Source organism: Schistocerca piceifrons, chromosome 9 (assembly GCF_021461385.2).
Source record: "Schistocerca piceifrons isolate TAMUIC-IGC-003096 chromosome 9, iqSchPice1.1, whole genome shotgun sequence".
Classification (NCBI taxonomy): Eukaryota; Metazoa; Arthropoda; class Insecta; order Orthoptera; family Acrididae; genus Schistocerca; species Schistocerca piceifrons.
This window is the reverse complement of record NC_060146.1, coordinates 176388781-176400918: the sequence shown is the minus strand read 5'-3', so window position 1 is coordinate 176400918 and position 12138 is coordinate 176388781. Positions and strand designations below refer to the sequence as shown.

Below are 12138 nucleotides of genomic sequence, written 5' to 3'. Positions count from 1 at the left end.
CCAGGCAAGAGAAAGTGCAGATTGTGTCCAAAAAAACAAATAGCGGCAAGGAGTCTTCCATCTGGTTTGATGTGATGCACCACAAATTCCTCTCCTGTGCCAATCTTTTTGTCGCAGGGTGGCACGTTCGGCCTATGTCCTCAATTGTTTGCTGGATATATATTCCAATCTCTGTTTTCCTCCACAGTTTTTACGTTCTACAGCTCCATCTGTATCATGGAAGATATTCCCTGACATCTTAACATATGTCATATCATCCTGTCCCTTCTTCTTGTCACTGTTTTCCTCCTCCCTTACCTTATCCATCCACCTAATTTCCAATGTTTTTCTGTGGCACCACATCTCAAACACTTTGATTCTTTTCTCTTCTGATTTTCCCGCAGTCCATGTTTCACAACCATACAATGCTGCACTCCTAACATACATTCCCAGAAGTTTATTGCTCAATAATAATAATACTACTACTACTAGTAGTAGTAGTAGTAGTAAAATGTTTTTTATTCCAGTCTTTGATCACAATATCAATTCATTCATCAAAGGAATTGATATTGTGGTCAAAGACTGGAATAAAAAAAACATTTGACAGTATTGGATCACTGTTCGTATTTGTGACTATATCGCAGCTGGTGAAAGAAGTAGTAGTAGTAGTAGTAGTAGTAGTAGTAGTTGTAGTAGTAGTGTATTAATGTAAAAATTTTGACTTAAATTGTTTTCTAGTCCATAAGTATCATATTTAAAAACAAAACTGTATCATTCCATATTAAAGCCACTGAACATGTCTTAATGTAAGAGGCAAAATGCTTTGGGAACGTAAAGAAATGTGGATTGCACCAAGATAAAAGAATTTCATTCTATAAAACAAATACACACACACACACACACACACACACACACACACACACACACACACACACACACACACACACACACACTTGCTGTGGACAATGGCCATGTCAACAAACTTTTTATACCTACCATATCACATCACTTGACTTGTCTTACATCTCACTGTGTGTATGTACCACAGGTGTCCATAAGGGTGGTTAGTAGGAGGGCAAGTCCCTCTCCTGCAATCTAGGTTACAGGCTTTTTATACGCTACAGAATTCTCATGTGTTTCCATGCACAATTTCTGTGATTCTATTGTAGCATTGATATAAAATTACTGAGTCTATCAGGAAATACTGTGACATTAGCAGTCAATATATAATTTCGGTTTGTTCGGTTGACAAGCTATTCATGGCAGATTGTGCGTCTTCTGTGTCACAGCAGTGAGTTCATAGCTGTCCTGCAGTCAAGGCCAATCTGAAGATATACAAAACATTGTCAAAATAGATTAGTGAATCTATTCCCTGTCCTTTACTTGAACAGCCCGTACCAGGCTGTAGCATGTAGGCTCTGGAACCTATTCCAGTGCACAATATACCTACCTGACTTGTGTCTCGAATTCCCACCAAGAAAATCTTTTCTCCTGTTGCACAACTTCATTCACAATTTGGTTTACCACCTGTCTGTGATGAAAGAAGGCCCATGAAGGAGTGCTAAGACCATATTCATTTTCACAAGCACAGAGCAATCGTAATAACCTCAAAAGAATACAGTATTGCTACACTGCAAGTGTGTTGTTCTGTACGTCATCTATGGACCCAAATTCGACAATTGAAAAGAAAACATAACATTTTTTGTGCTGGAAGAGAAGGAAAAAGGCCAAATTTCAAGATAAAGATCTTTATTCTAGGTATTGGAAACTTCTCAGACTGCTTGAGAGCAACACAACAGAACACAACACAGCCAGTCACAGAATTATGAATTGTGTAATCCAAGTGACATGGTTATCAACAGTGTGTGAACATAGAGAAACATAGGACATTTTGGTTCAGTCATAGGATGTTGAGAGTGGCTTGTAGTGGCTATGTGAGGTTGTTTTGGGAGATTTCCCACATTCATCTTGTAGAATGATGGTCCAGGTTACAATTTATGCAAACAACCAAAAAAAATTTAGTTTTCCAAATGCATTTTGTTAAACTTTAGTTATGCCAGTCAGCCTCGAATAAATAGATGGCATGAAAATATTGCAATAAATCCAATAACATGCTCAGAGGTAAATTTTTGTGAGCAAACAGTTTTACATGTGGTATCAAAGTTGAGCAACCTTTTTTAAAGCTTATTTCCTGTTCCTCCTCCTGGAGAAGTATTAATCAGTGGAATTTTTGTTGCTTCCTTTTTTTTTTTTTTTTTTTTTTTTTTACAACCAACAGAATTTTCTGAAGTGTATTGACTATTATTAGTTTTTTCCCCTGTTTCAGATTTCTGATTTTCAGGGTCAACATAACGTTATTGGTACATGAACAAAAAAACCTTCTGTGAATGTTTTCTAGCTTTATTTCCTAACTTGGTGGATACACTGGATTTAGTCATACAGGGATTAAATTCCAAATCATTAAATCAAAGAGTAGTAATAGTCACTTTGGTTATAAAAAGGGTATACTTTGCATATGCTAATGATGCGTGGTTACTTGGTAGTTACCACAATAATCAACCTTAAAAAATATTAAGTTTAGTGTACAATACATTTTGTGACTTACTGTTAATTTTAGTTCTGGATATAACACATTCTCAAACTCATTGGCTCAGTTATATAAAAAAAATGATCCTCCGTGGATAAATTTCTGCGGAAAATTATGCTACGTACATAAACATTTGAAAGAGAACTCATAAAGTGCTATGCTATACAATAATTTAATTCTTCAATAGAAATAAGTAGTTAGTTACAAACCTGTTCAAACGACTTAAAAGATTGGAACTGTGTGACATTTTTGACAACCATCAGTATTTCGACAGGTAAACATAAAGTCATTCTCAAGGCACAAATACAAGAATTAAAGCACTGCGAAAAGAAATTTAAGCCCTCAATTGATGGGGCTACACTGACAAAGAATCACAATACTGTATCTGCATAAAGCGATACTACTTTATGGCACGTGTGTCGTCTTTCTGCATATATGCCATGTTGCAGTTCTCAGTTGGCATAGCCATATCTACCGTAGGTTTCAATTTTTTCTCACTGTGCTCTCTCGCATTTGCACCTTGAAAATGACAGGATGTTCACCTTTTGAAATATTGGCGGTTGTTGCAGGTGCTGGCCAGCTGCATTCCTGCAAGTTGTTTGAACGTGTAGCTGTAAAAATATTTTTTAAATGTTCTCCGTATAGTCTTTCACTCGAGTGACACTTCCCAGATTTATTGTGAATTTGATCTTCGACTGACGGAACTAACGGAGTGCGTGTGCTTTGACAGTAGCAGTCCGGGCTCCGGTTCGCTGCCGAGCACCCCCGCGAAGGCACCGCCGTCCCCCGGCTGCGCGGCTCGTCAGCAGTCTCCCCCGGCCACTGCCGCAAGTAGCAGTGGGAATGGCAGTGGCGGCGGCAGCAGTGGCGGCAGCAGCAACAGCAGCAGTGTCAGCACTGGCAGCGCCAACAGCAACAACAACAGCACCGGCACCAACAGCAACAGCAGCACCACCAGCAATACCAGCACCAGCGTCAGCCCGGCCAGTGCCAACAACAACAACAACAACAACAACAACAACAACAACATCAGTAATAACAGCAACAACAACAACAACAATAACAACAACAACGTTCCCGACCCGACGCTTTTCCCGTTTCTCAGTCGTCGACTCGCACTGAGCACCACCCCACAGTCGGGATCCCCCCCGCCGTCGCAACCCTCCGCCCAAGTGAGCCGCGACGACAGCCTCGACGATGTGGATGCTGCGGCGGCGATGCTAGCTCTGAAGCACGCGCACCTCCGTATACCGCGCAGAGGTGAGACTCTACAGTTGTAGCACTGTTTGGCAAATTACATTAGAGGTCCGAAGTTGCGATGTTGTTGCCGCGAGAACTGTCTGCGGGCAGCGTCACAGTCACCTGCTCTGTATAGTAACAGAAAATTGAGAATGAGTTCTCATTTTCCGGCAGATTAAAACTGTTTGCCAAACTGTGGCTCAAACTCAGAAACTTTACCTTTTGCAGGCAAGTGCTCTTTCAACTTAAGCTATCCGGTTGTGACTAATGACCCACTCTCACCACTTCACGTCTGTAAATACCACTTCTCTTGTGTTCCAAACTTCACAGAATTGCTCCTGCATACATTGGTGGACTAGCACTGCTTTTGTCAATTGAGTAATGCTAAGTGCAATTAAATTGGCATTGATAGACTTGAGGCTCCTGGATCTTTCTTAGAGTTCTTTATATGAAGAAGTTCAATTAAATTCAAAAGCATAAGAATCTTGAAAAGAGCTTTAACTATCGTAGTTAGTATAGTAATGTATTTTTGTCTTGATTAAATATGTTAACGACAAAAATTTTAGTACAGTTATGGTACATCGATGAAGCTGCAAATTCTAGCAAGAACGAAACCGGCAACTTTGTGATTGCAAGGCTCGTGTTCTACACACTCGGCTAAATGTGACTCTGTTTAAATGGTTTAAATGTTTGCTACTTGACAGTGCTTGTAAATCTTCAGAGGTGATTTTTCAGTTTATAACTCTTACTATACCCCATCAGAACAAATAGTCCTGTCATGGGGAAAGCTAAATATAACCCTATACTGCATTGCATATTATATCAACATACAATGTGTATTACCAAATGTGGTATTACAATGCAGTAAATGTTACCCTCTGGGAGGATTTAGGTAAAATTGACCATGAGTTACCTAATGGGTTTGGCTTATCGAATCTGAATTCAGTGCTACAGAAGAAACCAGAAAGCTAAAGATTGAAATTTGGAAAATGTTTTAAGTAACCAAGTTTATGTAAATGAAATAAAAATCGGTCGCCAGCCTAATTAGGCGTAGTAATGTGAAACATTGCTTTTCTATAATCTGTATAGAGTTATGATAAAGGAAAGCTACTATTACTTCTTTCTCAAAGTAGTGCAATGAACTCTACCATAATCAGACAAATGGTACAGTAATGCTGGTAGTTATAAATAGTTTATTCAAGCTCTCACAGAAACAGTTACAGCTCATTTCTTCTCAGTAGTAATTGTTGTTGTTGTGGTCTTCAGTTCTGAGACTGGTTTGATGCAGCTCTCCATGCTACTCTATCCTGTGCAAGCTTCTTCATCTCCCAGTACTTACTGCAACCTACGTCCTTCTGAATCTGCTTAGTGTATACATCTCTTGGTCTCCCTCTATGATTTTTACCCTCCACATTGCCCTCCAATGCTAAATTTGTGATCCCTTGATGCCTCAGAACATGTCCTACCAACCGGTCCCTTCTTCTTGTCAAGTTGTGCCACAAACACCTCTTCTCCCCAATTCTATTCAATACCTCCTCATTAGTTATGTGATATACCCATCTAATCTTCAGCATTCTTCTGTAGCACCACATTTCGAAAGCTTCTATTCTCTTCTTGTCCAAACTATTTATCGTCCATGTTTCACTTACATACATGGCTACACTCCATACAAATACTTTCAGAAATGACTTCCTGACACTTAAATCAATACTTGATGTTAACAAATTTCTCTTCTTCAGAAACGCTTTTCTTGCCATTGCCAGTCTACATTTTATATCCCCTCTACTTCGACCATCATCAGTTATATTGCTCCCCAAATAGCAAAACTCCTTTACTACTTTCTCATTCCCTAATCTAATTCCCTCAGTATCACCCGACTTAATTCGACTACATTCCATTATCCTCGTTTTGCTTTTGTTGATGTTCATCTTATACCCTCCTTTCAAGACACTGTCCATTCTGTTCAACTGCTCTTCCAAGTCCTTTGCTGTCTCTGACAGAATTACAATGTCATCGGCGAACCTCAAAGTTTTTATTTCTTCTCCATGGATTTTAATACCTACTCCAAATTTTTCTTTTGTTTCCTTTACTGCTTGCTCAATATACAGATTGAATAACATCGGGGATAGGCCACAACCCTGTCTCACTCCCTTCCCAACCGCTGCTTCCCTTTCATGTCCCTCGACTCTTATAACTGCCATCTGGTTTCCGTACAAATTGTAAATAGCCTTTCGCTCCCTGTATTTTACCCCTGCCACCTTTAGAATTTGAAATAGAGTATTCCAGTCAACATTGTCAAAAGCTTTCTCTAAATCTACAAATGCTAGAAACGTAGATTTGCCTTTCCTTAATCTTTCTTCTAAGATAAGTTGTAAGGTCAGTATTGCCTCACGTGTTCCATTATTTCTATGGAATCCAAACTGATCTTCGCCAAGGTTGGCTTCTTCTAGTTTTTCCATTCGTCTGTAAAGAATTTGTGTTAGTATTTTGCAGCTGTGGCTTATTAAACTGATTGTTCGGTAATTTTCACATCTGTCAACACCTGCTTTCTTGGTGATTTGAATTATTATATTCTTCTTGAAGTCTGAGGGTATTTCACCTGTCTCATAAATCTTGCTCACCAGATGGTAGAGTTTTGTCATGACTGGCTCTCCCAAGGCCGTCAGTAGTTCTAATGGAATGTTGTCTACTCCCGGGGCCTTGTTTCGACTCAGGTCTTTCAGTGCTCTGTCAAACTCTTCATGCAGTATTGTATCTCCCATTTCGTCTTCATCTACATTCTTTTCCATTTCCAGAATATTGTCCTCAAGTACGTCGCCCTTGTATAGACCCTCTATATACTCCTTCCACCTTACTGCTGTCCCTTCTTTGCTTAGAACTGGGTTTCCATCTGAGCTCTTGATATTCATACAAGTGGTTCTCTTTTCTCCAAAGGTCTCTTTAATTTTCCTGTAGGCAGTATCTATCTTAACCCTAGTGAGATGAGTACATCCTTACATTTGTCCTCTAGCCATCCCTGCTGTCGATCTCATTTTTGATACGTTTGTATTCCTTTTTGCCTGCTTCATTTACTGCATTTTTTATATTTTCTCCTTTCATCAATTAAATTCAATATTTCTTCTGTTACCCAAGGATTTCTACTAGCCCTCATCTTTTTACCTACTTGATCCTCTGCTGCCTTCACTATTTCATCCCAGTAGTAATTAATTTGTTACATATGAATTGTGTGTTCACCAAAAGTTATGAAAGTCAATACTGAACCAGAAATGGACATGGGCTTAGTCCTATTTCAATAGTTACGTTCCAAATAGTACAAATATAATTAAGTCACTTGCAATAGGATTTTTACACTCATTAAGAAGTAGTATTGTTTCTATTTTTATGGATAAGAGCAATTAAAATGACTTTAAGTTCAATGAGCAAAATTGTTGGTGGGGGCTCTCAAACTGACTTTCCAATTTTCATCACACTACTTCTACTGCAATTAATATATTCATTATTCAAGTAGGTTTATTCGTTTTAAGCAACTCAAAATTGGAGACTCTTAAACTGATCTTTAGCATAAAGCAAACTAAACACACTTTTGAGACAGTTTGTAAGGGGCAAATTTTGGTATTATGCTTTTATTCATTTCACTCACATTGCATAGCTTTTAAAACAGTTAATGCTGGCAATTTTCTCTATATAATTTTAAGTAAGACTTCAAGTGCATTTACAGTCTAACTTCAAGACAACATGTTGTCTTATTGCCATTAGTACAACAGTAATTTTCACTAACAGAATTCAATGCAGTTTATCTTTAAAGCACAAACACTTTGAAATAAAACAAATTAACCACTATGGAGGTTTTCATAAATGAAACACTAACTTCCTCCCTTAACTTCAATTGAAACCACAGTATCTTTAGATATCTTTTTGCATTCAGAATTGTGCAAATAATCAACAATTTATTTTCATTAGATTTTAACACACAGGATACTCAGATGTCAGTAGTTTTGTGGAGTGGGTCCTAAGAGGTATCGTGAGAGGGACCAAATCAAGGATTGGACACAAGTTTCACATAATTTATCTGATCATTGCAAATTAAACAACACTTAAATGTACTGGTTCATACTTTGACAGAATTCTGACCTCTTATAACTGCCGAAGTGATTGCGCAATATCGGTGACGAATACATAACGGATACTGGTCTCTTCTCTGGGTGTAATTGGCTCTTATTATCCTCTTCTTGGAAATGACATTTCCAACATTAGAGCCTTTTCCATTAATAGAGCACCATTTTATAGCCGTACACACATCTGAGGCCTTTCCATATTACATCCAGGTACTGGAAGCCTCACCCGGCACCTTTGCAGTCCACTCTCTTGCTGCTCAGACCAAAACTATCCATAGTTAGCTGCCAACTGACTGTGCTCTCTCACTTGGCGCCCAGACTGAGTGCCACATTCATCTTTTCTTAGTGCGCCAACTCATTTCTGTTACAGATGGGAAGTACTGTTGCTTTTCATTTTATACAAGTCCCTTGGTATGAACCAGCTTATACATAGTTGTAAACAGACATCTTTTAAAAATCTTAATATTTAAATATATTAACATGTCAATACAAAAGCCACATAATTATATAACATTTTCCTCCAATTAATACAAAGAATGTAAATAGTAAAGAGAGAAAATTTTTTGCAACTTTCCACTTCATTACAATAGGTCAGAGACATTACATAGTGAAAAATACTTACTGGACATTGAACAGAATTAATCAGTACAAATATGTACAGTATTAATTATGGTGTTAAAAGTTCTTGCTTCATTTTTTTCTCTTCCTTTCTTTTTGGCATCTGTAGCTGACGAATTTTCAGTTACAATAGAATGCTGGAATAATCTATAAAGATAGTAAATTTGCATTGATCACTCCCAGCTGTAGCAGATGATATATATAAATCAGGAACAGTAAAATAAACAACCCAGGACAGAACCTTTAAGCACTTAATGGAGAATAGTCTACTCTTTGTTGCAACAACTACTCTCTATTTGCATTTCATAGCATCCAAGAGTACTTTCTGTTTCCTGCTGCTAAGGTGGAATTTATGCAGGTTACTTACGAAACCAGTACTCACATTTGAATGGTATTGGAATTGAGGCATGTTTTAACATATTTTTCATATTTTGAAGGATTTGAATGAAGTTACTAAACTAATAATGACAGAAATGAGATTGAAATGTTTTTTGCAAAATCACAGTTCTTTATTTTTAGAATTAATTGTGAAAAAAGTTGAGGAAAGCAGATACGATTTGAATGGTGTTGAAGTGTTGAAAGTGAGTAAATTAATAAATAACAGTAAAAATGGAATTTGTGCGTGTTTGCAAAAATATAACTGCTCATTAAAAAAAAAAAAAAAGTTGATTCCATAGCTATCATTATTTCTGCAAATACATTTACTGGAATAAAGTAAGATCCAAAAGGAACAATAATTGGTAGTTCACTGGACTGTATAATGTAGGCAGCTTGTCTTTCTGGGATTGGATTGTTTTTACTTATTGATAAACGTCTATTCTCAAGATTATTTATTTCAAGTTTCTGCTACCAGTCACTTTTTATTTTATGCTTAATCTAACATAATGCAATGCGTTTCAAACATGTTTTTGTTTATCTTCAAGCGTTTGTACATACATATATATACATCGATAAATGTTACTTAAAAATAAACAGTCTTTAATCTAAAACACTTTGTTTTTTACTGTGGCTGCTGATGTGGCGTTTGGGGGGAAGGAGGGGGCAGTGTATATCTAGAAATCGAAGTCAGTGATATCTTCTGCTGGTTTTTCTTCTTTGCTGTTGACTATGTATATCACAGCCTGTATCAGATGCAGATAGATTTGCATCAGTTATGTGTTACGAAAATAGATTAACGAAATGTCAATGTAAATAATCGACTATAACCAGGAATATCTATACAAAACCTCGATAATCGATACAGACTCACATGCTACAGTCCGCCATCTTGTGTTGTGTGTATAACATCGAAGCAATTTGTGCTGTGGCAATCAGTGACAAAATATAATGTGCAATAGTGTAATGTGAATCAACAACTCCGCCATTACACCAGTGATGCAAGTGAAGCAGCAAGAGGATGCAACTGTAAGTGATCAACTGTCATATAAAATCCTTTCACACTATTTTCGTAACACATAACTGATGCAAATGTATCTGCATCCGATACAGGCTGTGATATATATAGTCAACAACAAAGAAGAAAACAAGCAGAAGACATCACTGACTTCGATTTCTAGATATACACTGCCCCCCTCCTCCCCCCCCCCCCCCCTCCCACCCCCCAAAAAATGCCACATCAGCAGCCACATAAAAAACAAAGTGTTCTAGATTAAAGACTGTTTATTTTTAAGTAACATTTATCGATGTATATATGTATGTACAAACGCTTGGAAGATGAACAAAACATGTTCGAAACGCGTTGCATTATGTTAGATTAAGCATAAAATAAAAAGTGACTGGTAGCACAAACTTGAAATAAATAATTTTCCCACCCAGTCACGGTTTACAAACATAGCCATTATGGCTGAAAATAATTATTCTCAAGATGTTAATAATCACGTGTAAATGCAAACCATTAACACTTAAGATGATAATAGTGGTCACTGGAGTAAAACAATGTTTACCCATTCTCTCCATGCACTTGAAACAGTTTCTCTCATAAGTAGACTAAAAAAGTTACTGCACTTGTTTATTATGCTATATTGTTGAGGAATATTGCCGATGCAGACACCAGTATTGTGTAGATGAGTAGTTGCAGTTGCCACAGTTCCACTATTGACAGCTCTGTGTGTAATCATAAGTGGGGTTGTTGAATTAATCCTCCAGCTGCAGGTGATGCAGATGTGGGCGTTCAGATCTTTGTGGGCAGTTTTGCAGGGCCCGCGATTATAATAATTTCTGCTGTGTTTGCACAGTGGAAGTTGCAGTTTTCCCATTGAATACTTTTCTATTGCTTTGGAACATCATAGGCTGCTACTTATCCACTAAATCTTTTTCTGTTACTCTGGAACATTGGAGGTTGCTGTTTTCCCATGTAAAACATTTAGAATCGTCTTTTCACATTCTCCAGTTTCTCTCGTATACTTACACATATACCTTCTTGTGACAGCATTTTTGTATCCATATTACCGAGCTTGTCTATGGAACCTTGCTGGAGGATGTACAACACCAAGAAAACTTATCAAGAAATTTTTTCTGCTTGTAAACGTTGAACTTGATATTCACATTTCCCACATTATTTACATCTACATCTAAATCTAAATCAACATGCATACTCCGCAATCCACCATACGGTGCGTGGCGGAGGGTACCTCGTACCACAACTAGCGTCTTCTCTCCCTGTTCCACTCCCAAACAGAATGAGGGAAAACTGACTGCCTATATGCCTCTGTACGAGCCCTAATCTCTCTTATCTTATCTTTTTGGTCTTTCTCAGAAATGTAAGTTGGCGGCAGTAAAATTGTACTGCAGTCAGCCTCAAATGCTGGTTCTCTAAATTTCCTCAGTAGCGATTCACGAAAAGAAAGAATTAAAAATAAACACTAAAGTAATTTTTTGGTTTCTTTTTACATTCCTATAATTCTACCCTTACAGCCATTTTAATTATCGAGTGAATATATCCCGTGATTTTGTATAGAAAATCACCTACTGTTAGAGGGTTAACTGCAATAGCTCATTGGCTGACTTATAAGTGGCTATAATCGATTTCACTTCCAGAAGTTCACCTCTAGTTTTCATTGGTAAATACATGAAATTGTCTCACTGGACTCAGATTTGAGGGGAAGTCCAGTTATGCAGAATTAGGTTTTTTGTGATTTTCCTAAATACAGAGGACTTCAGAAGATAAGTTGCACATGCTGTCCTACCCTGTGTGTAGTGCATTGTCAAAAGAGAGTACATGTTCAGGGTTTCGTGCAGATACAGTAGTGTCGTTACCTGTGTCAATTTGAAGTGTACTGCAGCATTCAAGAAAAGTTACTTGGCCTGTCTGATAATGTGTTACTTAAACGTTTTGAAGTACGTTTATAGCTTCGTCCTTCCCCAATCTGAACTTGTGGTCATTCACAAATGACCTCATCGATAAGGTATTAAACCCTAATCTCCCGCCCCCCCCCCCCCCCTTTTTTTTAAGTTGATACACTGTTTAAAAAATTAGGATGATAAAGTATACAATTTTCTGAAACTGAACAATTTTATTTAGAGTTGTTTTTCTTTACTGTTGTAATGAACAGCTTTATTCACTTTTTCTTCAGCTGTGCATTATAAATGAGGCAGAAAATC

The 12138-nt window shown here is 37.6% G+C and overlaps 1 protein-coding gene across 1 annotated transcript in view; it reads left to right on the top strand.

The window, feature by feature from the left end:
* LOC124717163 (rho GTPase-activating protein gacZ-like) overlaps window positions 1–12138 on the top strand; it is an 85338-nt gene that overhangs the window by 58808 nt on the left and 14392 nt on the right. The window contains exon 6 of the mRNA XM_047243933.1: window positions 3297–3826. Coding sequence (XP_047099889.1) covers window positions 3297–3826 — 530 coding nt within the window. The remainder of the gene's footprint in view (window positions 1–3296; window positions 3827–12138) is intronic.